Here is a 19,189-nt window from a genome sequence, read left to right on the forward strand (position 1 = left end):
AGCTCTAACATAGATCTATAAATCTTGTGTTTCACGGTATAGTTGATAGTTTTGCTTGCGAGATACAATCAAGTTTACATTGTATATTTGCTACTTTTCGAGTTAAATTTACAAACCGAGCTTTAAGTGGAGATAACAACAAATATTAATTCATGAGTACAATTCAAATTTAGAATATTTTTTTTGATTTCAAATTTAAATAAGCAAAACATATTGACATCTACCACCGTGTACCTACACACGAAGTTATTTGTAAAACGTAGGTATACAACCTAATGATTTTTATTTTAGTATTAGACAAGGAATATTAATTTTAAGTCATAGATTAAAAATATGCCTATGAATTGTTTACTTTTTGAATACAAAGCCACAAAAGTATACCTTTTATTTATATACACTATTACACTAATATATGATATATTTACTATTTACTAATAACTTCGTGTATACTATACTGTATAATATAGTATCTATGTCTATATATTATAAACAAAAACCATTAAACTATAATATGAAAAATAACTATTGTATAAATATTTAAATATAGTTTTGTGTATTTAGTTTATTTGAAATATTATAAAATTTACCTATATTTAGTCATGTGGAATATGAAAAAAAATGTGATATTAAGGTTTTATCTAATTGCACATTTTATTTATTTTTATTATTTTTAAAATATAATATTGTTTGTTAAAATTATTCACCCGAACAGATTTATGTAGTCTAATTAAAACCAATATAATATAATATTACTGTATGCTAAAATAATAGGTACATATTATTATGATATATCATATCATTATTCGTAACTCGTTATAACAGTGGTCCGTTCGCATTTAATATCATTCGTAACCAATGATTATATTATTAGATATAGTTGAGAAATAATATTAAAATCGTAATAATTTACGAGTTACAGACACGCAATTAAAACGAGAATATAAATATGTCAACTTATTTTGATTAGATATAGTATTCAGTCCTGTGTTCTTCTGAACTATTCAAACGTTATTTACATGTTATTTTATGCATTTTATGGTTTACCTTTCACCTCCTTGGAAGTACGAGTGTATTGGTTTGGGTAATGTTGGAACAGATCTAGTCGATCTCCGGCCATCCATAAGTTGAGACACATAGTCGGCGAGTACCGAACCCATCTGTCTTCCCATGCTCCTTGCCAATATCGGCGGGAAGGCGCCGAACGGATTCTGATTATCGGTCAGCCCCAAGCCATCGAAGTCGACTATATAAGCAACATTTAAAAACAAAACACGTGAATATATAGACTGATATTTTTCAAATACATAAATCAGGTTTTCCCGTGTTCGTACCTAAGGAATTTGAATATTTGTTACTTATTTTATTGTACACGACAAGACGGGCGATAAAAAATATATTTACATTTTTATGGATCGTAAATTTCATCACTCTAAATATATTATTACGGTTGTTCCGATTTAATAATTTTTTACTGACTTTTAAAAGTTTGTAAACGCGCGCCTTATACTGTAGCTGCAGATGTCTTAGCCTATCTATGCAGTTGTAGGTTTATTATAAAATAGTAGGTATAGGTTTAGTTGTTAAGTATGTACATTTAAGCGACGAAAACGCGGTAAAAGTACAAAATACAATATTGACCTACAAAATATGGCACATGATGTCCATTAAAATGTGCGTAAAAAGATTTTATTAATGTTCTAATGTATACCTACCTATTTACTGCTGTACCTATGTCCTAAGTTATAGTCTCACTGGGCCGCCGAATCAAGCAGCCAAAAAGTTAAGTATATCTACACGGAAGTCATTATTGTACCCGTTTAATTGCCATTACTTTTGTAGGCGATGATAAATCGAGACCGTAAAAAGTATAAAACCAATTTTTGATGTAAACGTGCTCTAAATTGGTCCCAGATTCTTATCGCTTGTCTAAAAACGTATAAATTGTAAACTCGGTTCGGCTTAATAATTGGGCAGAGACATATTGTGTGAATATCGGTACCCATCATCAGTCGTGCGCGCGGTATAATGTAGTACAATAATAATTATAGGAGTGGTCCCATTATGATATGTATATATAAATTATCACATATGCGGGAGGGGTGGCAGTACTAAACCTAACAAGATTTTTATTTTTTGTATTTTCAGTGGAGTTATTTTTTTTTGGAATAATTCAAATTATTTAAGTATAAAACTAAGTAATGTATATAATATAGGAGTGGTCACATGATATATATATATATATTATTATATGTAGGGAGCAGTAATAAACCTAACAAGATTTCAATTTTATTTTTTGTGTTTTTTTTTTCATCAGAGTGGTTTTACTTTAATAATTCAAATTATTTTAAATATAAATAACGAAATGGTGTGTAGGTTATACTATATAATATGGTAGATGGTTAGAAAGACGTCTGCGTGTAATCAATATCAATAATCGGATTTGAGTTGAAGTGCATATTATTTTACAAAAAAAAAATTACAGGACTGTTTGACCGACTAACGTTGAAGCAAGCTCATCAAATTGTTATATATGTTATTTAAATAATACATTCCATATATTATTATATTTATAATTCATATGACATAAGATCAATATTCTGTTTTGTGAATAATTAAACACCAAGTTCTGTACGTGCCAAGTATTTCTTCGGTAGTTGTAATAATTGGATTAAATTATATGTTACTTATTTCGATGCGTATAACTTTATTATAAAAACACACAAAATTCACAGTAGGCACTTATCTGTAGACAATTTTCTAGCACGCCCTATTATAATATTGTACATATTCATATCATTAGGAATAAATAATGTTAGGTTATGCACATGGATTATACCACGAGTTGTCGGTTTTTGTAGCATCAGTAGTCAGTATAGTTAACAACTATAATATAATATACCTAGTATTATACCTACTCAATCGGACAAAAATGATGAGTTTCTTTTTTTATTCTGCCGACCAATCGATTTATTTATTAGGATATTACACTATTTATTGTGCAATTATGTATAACACCAACTCGGCACTCATGGTGGTCTTTACAATGACATGTGGAAATCAGAAAACAAATTAACGATGGAATTGAAGAATAAAATAACTGCCGATATACAGGAAAATGTTGAAAAAATTATACGGGAAAAATGTTCTTTTGCCATACGCAAAAGCGTAAATGTCTACATACCATCACATTATTTACGAATTCTCAAATTTCTTTATTTCTAATTGGACATTGTGCGTAGTTACTATAAACATGACTTACGATTTTTTTCTAGCTATACCTAATTAATGATTTATAATAATATAATATGCTCGTTATGTTGAGAAACATATAGTAATGATGTACATAAATAAAACGATGATGTACCGCACCATTATGGACTGCACAGTCGAATAATAATAATACGTATAGGTATACACAGAAGCGAAGGCGTATGTAATTTGCACCAAAAATGATATAAAAAAAGGTTTTCATAGGTATATTATGTAATATGCGTTACGTCCAAAAATCAATATACCTACCTATGGGTAATTATATCCCTCACGGCCGATATCAAATTATATTATTTATATAATTTACGCCACATTAAATTTTAATAGGCACTAATTAAACACATCGAGTTCACCGTAACTCACTGAACAATTCAGAATTATGTGAAATAATAATGATTATATTATATAATATATTATGATATTACTATTACCCAACTAAAAATCCTAAATTTTCTTTAAAACTTTAATTTTTTTTTTTTAAGTTGACACCAAGTAAAATAAATTATTATATTAACATTTAAATTAACCCAAGTGTTACTAATTGTTGACGAATATTATAAAATATGATAATAGTATTAGAATAAAATGTATTATCATTGAATTTTTCAATCTTGAAAAGCTATTTATATGATTACAAGTTTACAACACGTCTTCTACTTGATAATGTCGAAACCGCAATTTTTAGTGGTTGTGCAAATCATGATTTTGGTCGAATAAAAATGAAACAAATTACAATTTTAGCAGATTAGAAATGGCGCAAAATACTTGTATGTGTTAGGTATTAATTATATATTTATTAACTACATCTATGTGTAGGTGCGGAGTAAATTAAATTCGTCTCAATTATAATAATATGATGTTGTCGTAATCATTGTACCCATTGCGTGGAATTGGCATAAAAGGTCTGATCAAAATTATTTATAGTTAATAATATTATTCTAATCGCATCACGTTGTGTTCATAGGTGGACTTTATAAATTATGGTGTACAAATATGTCAATGGATAAAAATCGTCACACTGACTCGTAAATGGCAAGCGTAATGCTGATGTTGAACAGGAACCCATCTAATTTGGTATAAAATGTCGGATCACAATAAATTAATAATTATTAATTTATAATATTATTCTGACCAGTTGTTGTGTATTGTGTATTTGTGTTTATCGGCGGACTCAGGAACAGGTAGTAATGTAGTGTGAAAATGAATCACACCACCAATAGGGTTTTCATTTTTTTAGTGCAACGGTTCAATTGTATAGTAAATAGTAATAATAAGGCAACGTCGTCGTAGCTGCTGAGTACCAGACGTCTTAATGTCGGAATTTTAACTTCAGTCATGAGGGTGATGAATATAAAGATAAATAACTAATATATCAATGTATAAAAATTGTCACACTGACTCGTGAATGGCAAGCTGATACTCATGTTGGACAGGAACCCGTCTGGTGGGTATCTGACGAACGGTAGCGACAGCGATGGTGTTATCGTTAGCCTGGTGCCGGGTGGCAGGGCCAGGCGGCCGTCCGTGGTGATCCACAGCAGACGTTTCTGCCGCGAGTGTGGCGTGTCCTTCTCCTCATGCACACCATTATTGTTGTAGTTGTCGTCTGCACCGGTGACATTGTTCTCGAACCACAACCACAGTAACAACGCGGTCCACAAAGACGATTTCCCAAAGTATATCATTCCTGAAATGAAAACGGAAAAAATATGTATTGGTATACTGAGACGAAAATAATATTTTTTAGAAGGGTAAATAAAATATGTAAAACAAACAGAATTTATTATTGTTTTCGGTACCGTAATATAGGTACATACACAATTTATAATATACCATTCCACCAATTACCTCATCTCAACTACAGTGCAGCTGATTATTATTGATTCATATAGTTTATGTTTATTTAAGATATTTTGTTTTACATAAATAATAAATAAATAAAAAACATTGAAATCTTCTCCTACAAACGTAAAAAAATTTGTGGTAGGTAATACGGCTAATATTGATTTTTTAATTTGTGGTAATATAATTGATAGGTAAATGTTCAAATCAAGTTTAACTTAAAATAAAAAATGTATACTTAAATATTTAATTTTAATTTTTTGTGATTTACATTATTATTATTATTATTTTTACTGTAACGCTAATATCATTGCTGAAAATTCAAATTCAATTTATACTAAATTATTTAGTAATATCAAATATGGTCGAAACTCATATAACATGTCGTACATTAGACACGACTACTATACATTAAATCGAACGAACATTATGACTGTTTCTATAATTGAACGTATATATTGTGATACTCCGGGGACTTCTTTAATGCGTGTCTATACAGGACATATTATATTATTTATTAGGTAGGTATAATATGTATATTGCGTGTCCATCCGTCACGGTATAGACCGGGGGGTCTTTAACCCGCGGCCCTTATTCGAGACCTGTGAACACATTTTAAGCATGACATGTATTTGTTCACACTTTTTTAGTCGATATTAATGCATACGAGTCTTTATTAAAAATGTGACCACGAGATAAATAATAGGTGGCCAGCAGATGTCTGAAAAGGTTGAAGACCCTTGCAGGTTCCATGTCATAGATGCATAAACAAATTCGCATTATATACATTCGTATTCAACCGGCTGAAAATGGCTTTAAATGTACGGTTAACCATGGAGTAATTAATTTCGAAATTCAACCATTGTAAATAATTGACAAAGATGGATTGGATCGGGGGGCGAGCCCGAGAAAACTAATAATTCGGGAGTATAATATTATGTGTGTTGCGGCAGCAGTGAACGTCAATTACACTCGCTCGAGATAAATAATAATTATATTATAATATAATAATAATATATTATATAAATAATATTATGACTGGCACATGAAATCCCTGCAGCATGCATACGCAACGACGCGAAAACGAAAAGCACTAATCCTCGTGTTTTAGAATAATTCAAAATCTTAATCTTTAATCGACCGCGATGGGGCGTGGGTATTGTTCGAAGTATGAAGAGATTTTTATTATGTTACGCCAGGTTAGGGTTATTCGAAATGATTCATCCGATGATTCAAATGCTAATATATTTTTAGTTTTGAGGTTTAGAGTAATAGATAAATATGATACATTAAATAAAAGAATAATATTACAAAATATGTATTAATGCGGTACCCATAGTATATTATACTATTATGCTCTATGTGTCACTTTGCGGGTCACACGCGAACAACATCTGTACCTAGTTGGAATTCAAATCCATATTCTATGCTTATGCGTTGACTCCGCCAATTGTTTAGCTCCTCATCTGTGGTTGACGATAATCGTGGTGGTACGTGCACAGTATATTTAACATATTATATATTTATATCCCCAAAAAAGTAATCACTTGGAGTAAAATCAGGTGCAAAGCACAATGGGATAATTAATTTTGAATAACTACATTGTATGAGTAAGTGTGTGATAATATGCTATAATTTTCCAAAACGACTTTAATAGCCTGTACTGCTTGTTGTATGGCTTCGAATAAGCCGACAATATAGACTTTTAAAAATTATAAGCTTCGACTTAGCTGACGAGTTCATATATTTTTAGTTTTTAGGTTTAGAGTAATATAAACCCGATAGTATGATACATTAAATAATAAAAGAATACAATTTCATATTTATATAATGATAGGTACCAATAAAATAATAATATGTTTATGTGGCATGTGCAGGGCTTCTTTTGCGAGTCACGTGCGAACAACATCTAGTTAGAACTCAAAAACGTATTTCTTCATGCATATCTGTTGCACATAATATATTGACTCAGCTAATTGCTTATCTCCTCTGCAGTGGTTGACGATAATAATGGTACGTGCATAGTATATATTTTAAAATACATATCCCTAAAAAAGTAGTCACTTGGTCTGGTGACAAGATCTGGTGACCTAGGTAGCCAGGTGCAAAGCAAAGCACAATCGGATGATTCATTTTGAATAACTCTGCGTACATTGTATGAGTTACGATTAAGCGTATGATATGCCATAATATGCTATAATTCACCAAATTACTGTAACCAGTGTAACCTGCACTGCGAGTCGTATATACCTATATAGTTTTGAATATCATGACAACATGGACTTTTAAAAACTAAGATTGGATTCGGACGAGCTCATATAATTTTTATTTGGGTAGCTATACATAGTATATTGTATTATGTTATTTTACACACTAATATAGTATAGTAGTTCGATACCTAAAAAAATATCGATATTTTTAAGAAATATATCGATATATTGATAAATCGATTTTATTTTTGACATCCCTATCTATGGCTAATAGATTATTGTTCTGTTAGGTATCTCGATTCGGTATAAAATAAAATATAATGATGATGTTTGAACTGACTGACGAAGCAGTGTTTTAGTTTGACTGATGTTTCCGTTTGCGATTCATCTTAAACTTTTGGCAGTATATACTTCGTGGAACACTTGAACGTGACGAATCACTAATAAATGCGATGCTGTCCTCTGACTTATAAAAAATATTTCTTAACGGTAAATTCAAAAAATGATATTCAATATTATATTACTATTATTATACTTGTTACTTATAAATTTAAATGTTGCGATATTCGTCCCTAGAATGATAAATACGCTTGATTCGCAGTTATTAATTAAAATAAATTACGTTTCGTATACAATATTTAATTTGCGAAATGATATTGTGTTCCGTTTTAAATTACCTCTGTATAATTCATGGTTTTATAAATAATTACCACATGTATTTTGAAAACTAAAACGTGTACTTACTTAAAAATTAATGACCAGCTGAATATCCATTAGTAGGTTACAATATAAAATACTAATGACATGATTTGGAATGGATTTGTATATTCATTAAATTATATTGAGAGTTAGTCTTATGATAGCATAATGCTTATTATGAATATATATTGTAGGTATACTAAGTGTGCATTTGCATATTTGTATACGTCACACGTGTCCTTAACTGGTTTTGAATTATTTCTAGTGATTTTCAAGATATTTATTTTATATCCCTAATAAACAAGTTATGTATTTTAAATGTAATATATTTTCATAATAAACATGCCGTCCAAAATAAATTATAGCTGTATTACCGTTACAGCAGCTATTATACCCATCTCTAAAATTCTTAAAAATCAAAATGGAGTTATATAATGTTGACATTTTTATAGATTACCTAGTTTATTATCCAGATCAGATTTTGAATACTTTCTACGGTGACTTTATAATCTGGATTTAAAAAAAAAACTATTTCTTTAGGCATAGGCTCTATATTATATTATACGATACAGTATAATATAAGTATGAGTATTTTTTTTTATACCATAGTAAACTCAAAACTGGAAAATCATAAATCGTTTACTATTCTAATTTCCGTGTGTGAGGTTTTTTGTAGTCCTGCCCTCGGAGAGAAAGTTAATAAATTAAAAATCTCGATCTACTCGAGTTGAAAAAAAAACTACATTCTTTTGAAGATTTCATCGTGGAAATTTTACATTTTTTTACCTATATTAAGCTGTGATGATGATAATATATAAATCTCCGTCGGCGACCGACGGCTACGGTGCGGTGGTAGTCCTACTCCAACGGGTCAAAAATTAAAACGTTCAACGTTAATTACGGGCCCGGTTTTAGGGTGTACGACGTATATGGGCGAGACACTCGTTTGTGATGTAAATCAAAATGTTTTTTTTTTACATAGATACAACACATTTGGGAACAATATAATACGCTTATAGGTATGCGTTCCTTTGTACAGATATCACGTGTTTGGGCCGTTGGGGAGTCGCCGCGGTCACCACGCATAGAGGCTATCCTTGTGTACAGTAACCGTGGTTACGAACACATAATATTATAATACGTGACCACTTAATTGTATATTATTATCTATACCCACACGGCCACACGTGTGTAAACCATTATATAAATGGTTTGGGTACAAGAATATTATAATAGGCCCGACCTCCAAAGACATTACGCGCCCCGATCGTAATATGTGTATGCACGAATAATCATGTGCACATCCCTCTCGGTTTAATGCGCATATTTCGGTTACAAAAGCAACACAAGCTGCAGCAGGGGTAGATAGTCGCTTGAAATTATAATATATTGAACGCACCGTGGCAATAGTTATTAATCTTCACAGAAATACAGAGGAACAAAGAATACAAAAAAACAGTAAATTAAGAATCAAATCTTGCGTGACGGGGTGTTCCCGTTTGTTATTGGATAGGTACCTATATTTGTTAGCACTCACTACCTGGTATAAGGTTCGATAATATCACGCCGAGTTAACAGTCGTTTCGATAAAATCAAAATTGAGCGTACCGGTAAAAACATTCGTATTGTACCTACCTATATACAAAATTCCGTACACGAAAAACACATAATATATCTCGGGCAATCATTGGGGTTTATATTATGTATAGAATATAGGTATAAGAGGGTGGGCGCGCCGTTATCGAGAAACGTAATGGAAAGGTTAGATAATAACAAATTAATATTATAATCGTTTTTCGAATGGAATAGGCTAAATAAATATTATATATCACTTCAAAAACGACAAACATATTATTAGGTATTACTCACAGGGCTTGAATATTGAGGGGCGATGCGGTAGATGGAAAGAGTCCCTCTTTTTATTAAAAAAAATACGTAACTCTTCTAATTATAATTTCCTAATCAATAAGACATTAAAATATTAAGGTAAGCATATTTTTTTACACTTTTACGTCCGCCTTCTGATTTTGTTTTTCCAATTCAAGCACTGTAAACCACACGCGTATATAGATTAGGTATAGTTTCTAAGACTTTCAAAAACAATGTTAAATCAAATCCAGAAGAAGACAACCCTAAACTGAATAATATATAATGTACTTTCAAGCGACTTGCCGAGCAATAAGATTATCTAGTCGGCCTCGCCATCGGTATACCAGGCTGTAATCTGTACGCATAACGACGGAAAACTGCAGTTGTACACGTCCGGTACACGCAGCATGGATATATTTATATTATAACGTACAGAACAAATGTCTGCTAAGGAAAAAGGTAAAATGTTTTTAAAATTCTTGTCGTCGTCGGACGATGTTTTTTTCCATAGGCTTCTTGCAATGTACACGTTATGTATATGACAACGTTATATACGCACCCAGTATACTTGTCTATGTACGTACCCATACTCGGGTATAATATCGTGTCTACATCGATTTTTCAACACTGCGTGACGTGATGTGTCGTTCATTCCCGAGGGATACGATGATCGCTATCCTCGGTATATAATAATAAAGTGTATATAGGTTCCCCTTTCGTCTGTGACTTCGACAACATTTCGGCCCGACACCGAAATTAGCAGACTCGCATTAAGAAGGACTCGTGCGCAGACGGCAGGTTGAATATAGTATAGGTATATGGGGAAATCGGAGCGAACGATTTTCCTAATGCTTTCGGACACCCAAGTCTTTTCCAGTCAGTGCACAGTTGAGCTCTTCGAAACCGCACAGTCTCTCGGAAATATAATGATTAAGATTTTATACTTTATCTACTGCATCATGCGCGCGTTAACTTTGTATTATTTATCGACGCCTTATTATTCCACGCATTATGTATGTATAAATAGTTTAACACTTTAATAACATTATTATTTCAATAGTATAATAATAATAATAATAATAATAATAATATCGTCTAATCCGTGACAAACTGGTCGTGTAACCATTGTAGTATAAGCGCGTGCGGTATACCTAACCTATAGTTATAAGACTATTCACTTTCCGCGCGCGTATACCTACATTGTCCGACCGAATGTGTCGACGATAAAAAGAGCAAAAAATAAAATAAAACGTCTCATAGGCATTAACCGTACGTCACAATAACGATAATAGTTATAATAGTAATAATATAATTTGAGCGTGTACATCGCCGGACGAGGACGGACTCGGCCCGTCATTGTTATTATGTTATATAGTACCTATGTTAAGTATTATAGAGCCGGCGGCGGCGGAAAATAATATTATTAGCAATACAGAGTGATTCACCAATCAGAATTAATGTATTATCAACCTAATTTTTTCATTTAATAATGAATTTATTATTATTTATTAATCTTTTTGGAATTTTTAAATAGGTATTGGGGAAGCAGATTAACAAAACGCGCTCTGGTGGAAACAATTTGTACCTTCCTATTCGGGATGTATAGATATAGTTTTATGTTGGTTATTTTACTTTTTATAATAAATTAATTTTGTTATCGAAACCTTATACGCTTTTATAGCTAACTGTATACGTTGGTAAGTACAATTTCTACTAATATTATCAAATACATTCAAATACACTTCACTTAAAGCAGAATGTGTGCGAAATGTCGGGAAAATACATACAATCTCCCGACTTGAGTCCCGACTCCACGTAGGGGGGAAACCGCCTAACCATCAGTACGATAGGCGTCGATAGCGCTCCCAGTGTTAATCTGTCTTCCCAATACTGTCTCAAAGACTATATTTTTATATTACTGACATTTGTCCAGTGGTGTAATAAGCTTCTGTTTTTCAAATTGGAAACTCCCCCTTTTTTACTGTAAATAATTTAGTGGATAATTTTTTTTTAAATGTTTACACATCTAATTCAAAATTCAAACCAGTAGTTAATCAGCTATTAAAATATCTATACTGGGTGTAAGGATAAAAGTCCTTGAAAAGTGATTTTACAAAAATATAAAATAGATGTACCTAATATTAGATCTACTGTTTATTGTACTTAGAAAATTTTTACAAATTATAAATATTGACGGATACTTAGTTTTCAATTCCCATAAAAATAAAAATAAAGTTCCTATATCTCCAAAACCTATTATCATGGACCTAATATAGGCAGTACACAAAATTCAATATAACTTAAAAACTGCTCGTTCGAATTTTGATTTTGATACGTCTAAATGTTCAGAAAAAAATATCTGCTAAAGAGTTCAAAGTAAAAAGGAGAGTTCTCATTTGAATAACAGAAGTTAATATCTCCACCTGACACTGCTTATATGCAGTACACAGAATCTGAAGAATTTTAAAATATGGTCCTTAAGTATATCGATGTAAAAATATCAGATTTTGTATAACTGCGTGGTAATGAAGAAGAAAATGGGGATTGGCATGTTTGGTGAATCACTCTGTATGTTGGCGGTGGCGCACCGGCGGCCAACCACGTGCTCGTTAAGAGGTCTCCCGGTATTATATAGGTGTGCGGCGGAGGACTCCTGGACGACCGAACCGGAGACCAATGCGACGTGATCGGTTCCAGTGAGTGTAATATTATTATTATTATTATTATTATTAATACTATCATCATCGTCATCGACGTCTTCTCTTCGTCGTCGTCGTCATCATTATTATCATTATCGTAGTGGTCCTCGGCCCGTGCGTATGGAGCGCGTGTGCACGCCGAAATTTCGACGACGAAATAACCATTGTGGATGACACGCGGAACGGAATGCATTATCTTTTTTTATTTATTTCCACCCACCCATCGTCGGACCTATACACTGCGATATTATATTATTATTATAAATCGTGTCAAGTCCTCACTGCAACGACGACGACGACGACGACGCTCGTAATATTTTACGCGTTATATTAATATATTATTATAGGTACCACGATAATAATAATATGATATTATGTGTTGCTGTTGTTATTATTATTGTTATTATTGGTTAGGCATCATATTATTATACGTATGAGACTACGCAACGGAAGACTACCACTATACGAGACGATGATAACAGTTGTAATGCGTACTGCAGCGAGTGTGCATATCGACGATAATACTATGGAGCGAACGACCATATTTAATCTGTATTTTAATCTGTTATAATATATTATTATCACTATTGTGTAGTTACGAGGGATATTAAAATTATACTCAGAGCTTAAAGTGGCACGAAATGGCACAGCAGGATATCTACATCTGCGAACTCTATATTTTTAGCGTTCAGTCCGTATAAACAGATTTCGCAATCGATAGCGGCAGAGGATCCTATTGTTTTCTTCATTAGTAGGTACTATACTAATCTCTAAATTAAGAATCTCATATTATAATAAAGTTTACATGTACATTTTCACTTTTGCCACAATTTTTTTCAATCCAAACTCTAGCCCTTATCATTTCTCAAGTGTTTAAACAGGGTAGATAGTAATTGTATGACACAATCTTTAGAAAAAAAAGTACGTTTTTGAAGTAAAACAATACAAACAATAACACACTTTATCTTATATTAGACTATTAGAGCATTAGTCAGTAAGTTAGAGTAATAGATATATTATTTATATTTGTGTATGACTTGGGTACACATATTAATTTTATTAGCTCCTATAATGTGACACATGTAATAAAAACAAAATATAATGAAGTAAAAAATATCTTATAATATTAAAATATTTTAAGAAATAAAATAAAAATAATGTAGGTAGGTAAAAAAATGGAATAATGAGATGATTCAAATAATTAAACTACAAAATATGCTCTATACCTATAATAACTATATCCAACTGAAAAATATTTGAAATATAAATAATTCTTAACAAATGAAAGTATTTTGATTTTTGAGCGTACCTGCAGCATATACCTTTTCAATAGAAATATTAAGACGTAGGAGGGGCGCTGAACTCGCTTGCGCCCCCTCGCCACTATATAAACCACTTGTATTGAATTCGTAAGTTATTGTTTAAGATTGTTCGTATATATATATTATTTAATATATACGGTCGTTTATATTATAATGTTGACTGGTTATACTATAGCTATAGTATTATACACTTAACTTATTCGTCGTACACTATTGTATTCTGCAGTGGCGCGTTTGCGGGGTGGAAAAGCGGTGGGGTAGTGGTGTCCCACTCCAAAAACTTATTGCAAATACGCCATCGCATTGCTGCATGACTGCCACGATACAACCGTAGTAATAATAATATTGTTTTTATATTTTATTCGTTTTGCTCGCCAAACAGTGTGCGCAGATACCGCCTATATAATATTATAGCGTATTTACGTGTATTACACGAGACGAGGAAAAAAATCGTTAGGTAAAAAATAAATTGTATAATAAAACTCCGTTGGAGATGTCGGAAATCCGACAGCTTGACAGCGCCGCGGGCCACGGTATCGTCCGCCATCCGTCGTGTCAAAGTCGTCTCGTCTCGGAGCTTTTACAAAAGTGCGAAAAAATCAGAGCCCCCCATAAAAACGTCGACCGGCAGAATCGCGGCGTTGAAAATATTGACATAATAATCCACTGATATTGATATTATATAGAATATAGATAGCTGGTAATATACCTATTTGGAACGTCGGAGGTTGGAACATATTACTCGTTTCTCGGTAAAAAATGAAAACGCATATTGGCAAAGTTACGTAGCCAATACTTACCGAACTCGGGCTATAAATAAAGTCAATTCAGAAGGCTATAAATATAGGTATATAAGTAAATCACAGTTTAGATCTTAAGTTATAGTTTAGATTTTACACACACACTATAACCTAGAATTTGGCGTGTTTCGAAAAATCAGTCTCGTCCATAAAAATTGCATTCCTATGCATTTATATGTTATAACAGCACCTTGTTAACAGGGTATATTCTTTCGAAATTCAATTGTTATATTCTACAATATAAAATATGTACTTATGGTTTTTTAGAAAAATTATGTTTTATAATGATTTTAAATTATGTAAAAAAAAAATTCTATAAAAACTGCGTTTTTCGAGGAAACGAGTAAGTATAGTTTCCCTATTAAAAAATCACTCAGGCGCCTGGCTGATGCGCGGTAGGTAGGTATTATGTGCGTACATACCTATACAATAATAATATAGGTACAAGGTACATAGTCAGACTTTTATAGTTTTATCAATGTTTGGCAGGCGAAGTGTACACGATTTTATTTCCATATAATATTTAACGTACGCGACGATGACCGAGTGCTGTTTTATTTGTCCGTGTACGTAGGTACACCGAACGAAGAAAAATAATATTATATTGAATAAATAATTAGACGTGTTTCGAGGTCTGCGGCGAGGCACGTCGCGCGTCTGGCTGGTCTCCACTTGTGTGAGCACACACACACACACACACACACACACACAATTAATATAAACTATTGTACCGTTATGTGTTATATTTGCGCGCGGGAATTAATCGACCATTTTGTCCGTACAGAAGAATTATACCGACCCTTGTACGGCGGCTGCGTTAGTGCACATCATGAGATTCTGTACGCCGCCGCCGCAGTCTCCGGTCCATATACCTGTACGCGGACGCGAGCACAATACACCGGGTAATTGGTAATCAACGAGTTTTCGCGCTGACCGATCTTCGAGTGCGGCGGCGGCGGCGGCAACCGCGCGTGGTGGGCGACCTGATTCTTTTTATAGTTTTATTTTTTTGCGAGCTCGCGAACGGGTTAGCGACTATTATATACGCGATGAGTATAAATCATCATCATCATCATCATCATACCCATCGGCGAATGTGTACCGATTGGTAAAATTTTTTTTTAAACACCATCATATAGGTCGTCAAAACATAGCAGTAATTGACAGACGAATGATGTATATAATATTGTTATTATTATTATATACACTATACCTATACCTAGTCACGACGACCGTAGGAAATAAGGAAATAATAATATTTAATATTGTATTTTTATGGTTACGTAATAAATTATTAATATACACGAGAATTTACTAACTATAAAACGATACCTGATATTACTAAGTAAAAATAACGCGATCCCAAATAATATCCAAATCTTAATCTATATATTATCTATATAATATTATACTTTTGTCTATCATCCACTTCAAATAGGTAGTTACAATACGTCGTTTTAAAATGGAAAAGTAATAATTAGTTTTAAACGCGTCTCCATTTCATGTTCTCCATTCGACTGTGTAAATTAAAGACAATTACTATTACCTTAGGTCCGGTTACTATTATAATATTATTATTCTTGTTCCGCTCAACGCTGCGAGTCAGAGACAATTATTATCGTAACCCCGGGGTTAAGTCACTTTATATATTATTATAATATTATTACCTTACCGTCGACCAAATAATAATATATAATATTCAATTATCCTCGCCGCGATGAAAAAATATGTTATTTCATGTCGCCGAAACTCTGCAGTATACAAAATAATCATTCGGCAGGTAACCTATACCTACAGCATATTATTTGATTGCAGACAACTACGCCCGCGCGCACGGGTTGTACTCGGCGCCGTGCGTATACAATTTGAGTTGTATTTATTTTTCGAAATAATTTGCTTTTCTCGCCATACGTACCTACTATGCACACACACACACACATATATATATATATATATATACTTATGCAATTACGTCCTTTGTGGTTTGTCCGTCGGTTGTTGTGCGCACACTCTCGCACACAACCACACACTCACACACACATAACAATACTCGCTCGCACACACAGACATAACATAAACACTAACACACACTTGACGGGCATACTTACACACGGCCAAACGCATCTAACTGCAGTGCACAGTGCACGTACGGTGTAGGCATGTACCCTTAATGACGATTGCGGCGCTTCTGCCACGGCAGTGCCAAATCCGTCCGAGTGATATATCCGGATGTCGTGGACCGGAATTTCGTGCGACGATGGATATCAAATTATTATTGATGTATTATAAATTATTATTATTATTATTATTATATTATAACACGAAATTATTATACGTATACTGTCGGCCGCCGTGACACGTTGCCCTTATGACACGATTACCGGACCGGTTTTTCGTCTGCATTGCCACTTTTACACAAACCCATTACACACACTGCCTACTATAATATGTAGTATATTATATTATTATTATTATTATTATTATTATATTATTACGACCTTGTATAACATTGTCGACGACTGCGAAAACGAACTATATACACATAGTACAACTGCGGCCGGATGTTTTTTTTCGATCATTACCCACTACATTTCGCTGGTCAACAGCAGCAACCGCGCGCCTCGAACTATACATGGAAACTCGAGTAATCCGCGAAACGCGACGGTGCAGTATGCACAGTGTACGTCTTTATAAAAAAAAATTACGCGAACCGGACTTGTCCGGTATCATAATATCAGTATGAAATAGAAAAATGTCCGAGTCACAAGTACGGGTTCGGCGACCGTAAGTATTACACGCCACGCGACCCGTTTCGCCGGGTTAATCTTCCACCGCGGATAACATAACATGTTAAAATATTTTATGCATATAAATGTATAATGTTATGCGATATTATAGTACATTACCTATAGTGTTATTATTATTATTATTTCGGACGATGCGGAAACGCTGTTTTGAAGTCGAACGGGTTCGAAGAAATAACGCACAGTAATCGCACCGGTCAAAATATATTCACAACGGCTATAGTGTAGTTTCTTGTGGGTTTATTGAATTTTTTTTTTTTTCTATATACTTTTACCGACGCCTAGGACGCAAGAATATAATATTCCGCGTCGGTTTCGTATAATATTATTTTAGATGTCAATGCGAGTCGTGGTCGAACGCTTAGAGCCAAACGGAATAATATATCGTTATAATATATGCGCAGGTATGTATATTGAAGTTTCGCCTGCAACCTGTAAACAGAATGAAAAAATAATAACTGTCCCGTGTGGTCAAGTATAGATGATGATTTCAAATATGCTCAGTTGATCGATGATCGAGGAGGACCATTCGGCCGACTATTTATATTTAAAACTGTCTATATATATTATTATAATACTTATAAGATGCAGACTTTAACTATCACATCATATTATGTCTCTAAGTTTTAGCTCAAACCATTCCCATGTTATATAGAGGACGCGTTAATGGGGAAATCGCGGTTTTCAAGAACGGAAATCTTCAATAATTGGCAAAATATGTTCGATCGTAAAACGGAATGTTGGTTCTGTACATGCGCATAAACCTATTAATTTAGATATCCATAAGGCCATACCTCTCCAGATTCATACGAGCAGTTAAATTATTAAAACAAGTAATACAATTGTATTTCAAAACGCTATATTTACGCCAAGTTTTAAATATTAAATTATGCGAAATAAGTTAAAAATATTATACGTCAGTATATCCGAAGAAATCAGAATTTAATATCAGCAAGCCGTTCGCAAAACGTTTCGCGGAAAAAAAACAGCCGGAAAACTTATGTTATCATATTTTCATCGAGATATATATCATATATGTACCTACCTATGGTAATATGCAATGCAGAACACGCGTAGGACGTATATATTTTCTAAATGTGTGAAAATACATCTTGATAACCCTTAATTATGTTATATAATATTATGTAATAATCTTAAAATATAATAATATATGATTAAAAGCAAAACAAACTTGTGCGATAATTAAGTCAAAGTAAATATTGTATCAGCAATCTAAACGCCTGCAAGGAGTCTGCATGCGTATCCGTGGAGATAATTAGTATTTCGTTTAATATTGCGTAAAATGAATAGGTAGTCGTAGCTGGTATTCGCACATAATAATGTATAGGATGTTCGTTCGGATCTTGTAGTTTTGAGCGGGATTTTTCTAGAAATTTCTAACGTAGAAAGGTATTGTAAATCGTGTATACACGTGTAGTGTATAAGGTGTTAATTTAACAGATATAATATATAACGAATTTATTTGTATGATCCGCGAGTATAATACACGTGTAATTGATATCTACGTGAACAATGTTTTTTTTTATCATCGGTCTTAAGCCCAGCAAAGATAAAAAAATCTATAAAAATTAAAATTAGATAGTAAAAAAAAATGTATAATAATAATATTGACAATAAATATAACGCTAATATCACGCTATTCATTTTGGTAAC

General features: G+C 32.9%; 1 protein-coding gene across 3 annotated transcripts in view; it reads right to left on the reverse strand.

Annotated features, from left to right (window-relative positions):
- Positions 1 to 1,019: 1,019 nt before the first annotated feature.
- Positions 1,020 to 19,189, reverse strand: part of LOC100160747 — a 33,684-nt gene continuing 15,514 nt past the window's right edge. For 2 of the 3 annotated variants that reach the window (XM_001949552.5, XM_016805330.2), the window contains exons 3-4: positions 4,670 to 4,957; positions 1,022 to 1,243 (exon numbers count right to left, since the gene is read on the reverse strand). In XM_001949552.5, coding sequence (XP_001949587.4) covers positions 1,041 to 1,243; positions 4,670 to 4,955 — 489 coding nt within the window. In that variant the 5' untranslated portion in view covers positions 4,956 to 4,957 and the 3' untranslated portion in view covers positions 1,022 to 1,040. Of the gene's footprint in view, positions 1,244 to 4,669; positions 4,958 to 17,617; positions 17,948 to 19,189 lie in introns of all 3 variants that reach the window. The other variant, XM_016805329.2, reaches the window with a different exon arrangement.

This window comes from Acyrthosiphon pisum, chromosome A1 (genome assembly GCF_005508785.2).
Source record: "Acyrthosiphon pisum isolate AL4f chromosome A1, pea_aphid_22Mar2018_4r6ur, whole genome shotgun sequence".
Lineage (NCBI taxonomy): Eukaryota > Metazoa > Arthropoda > Insecta > Hemiptera > Aphididae > Acyrthosiphon > Acyrthosiphon pisum.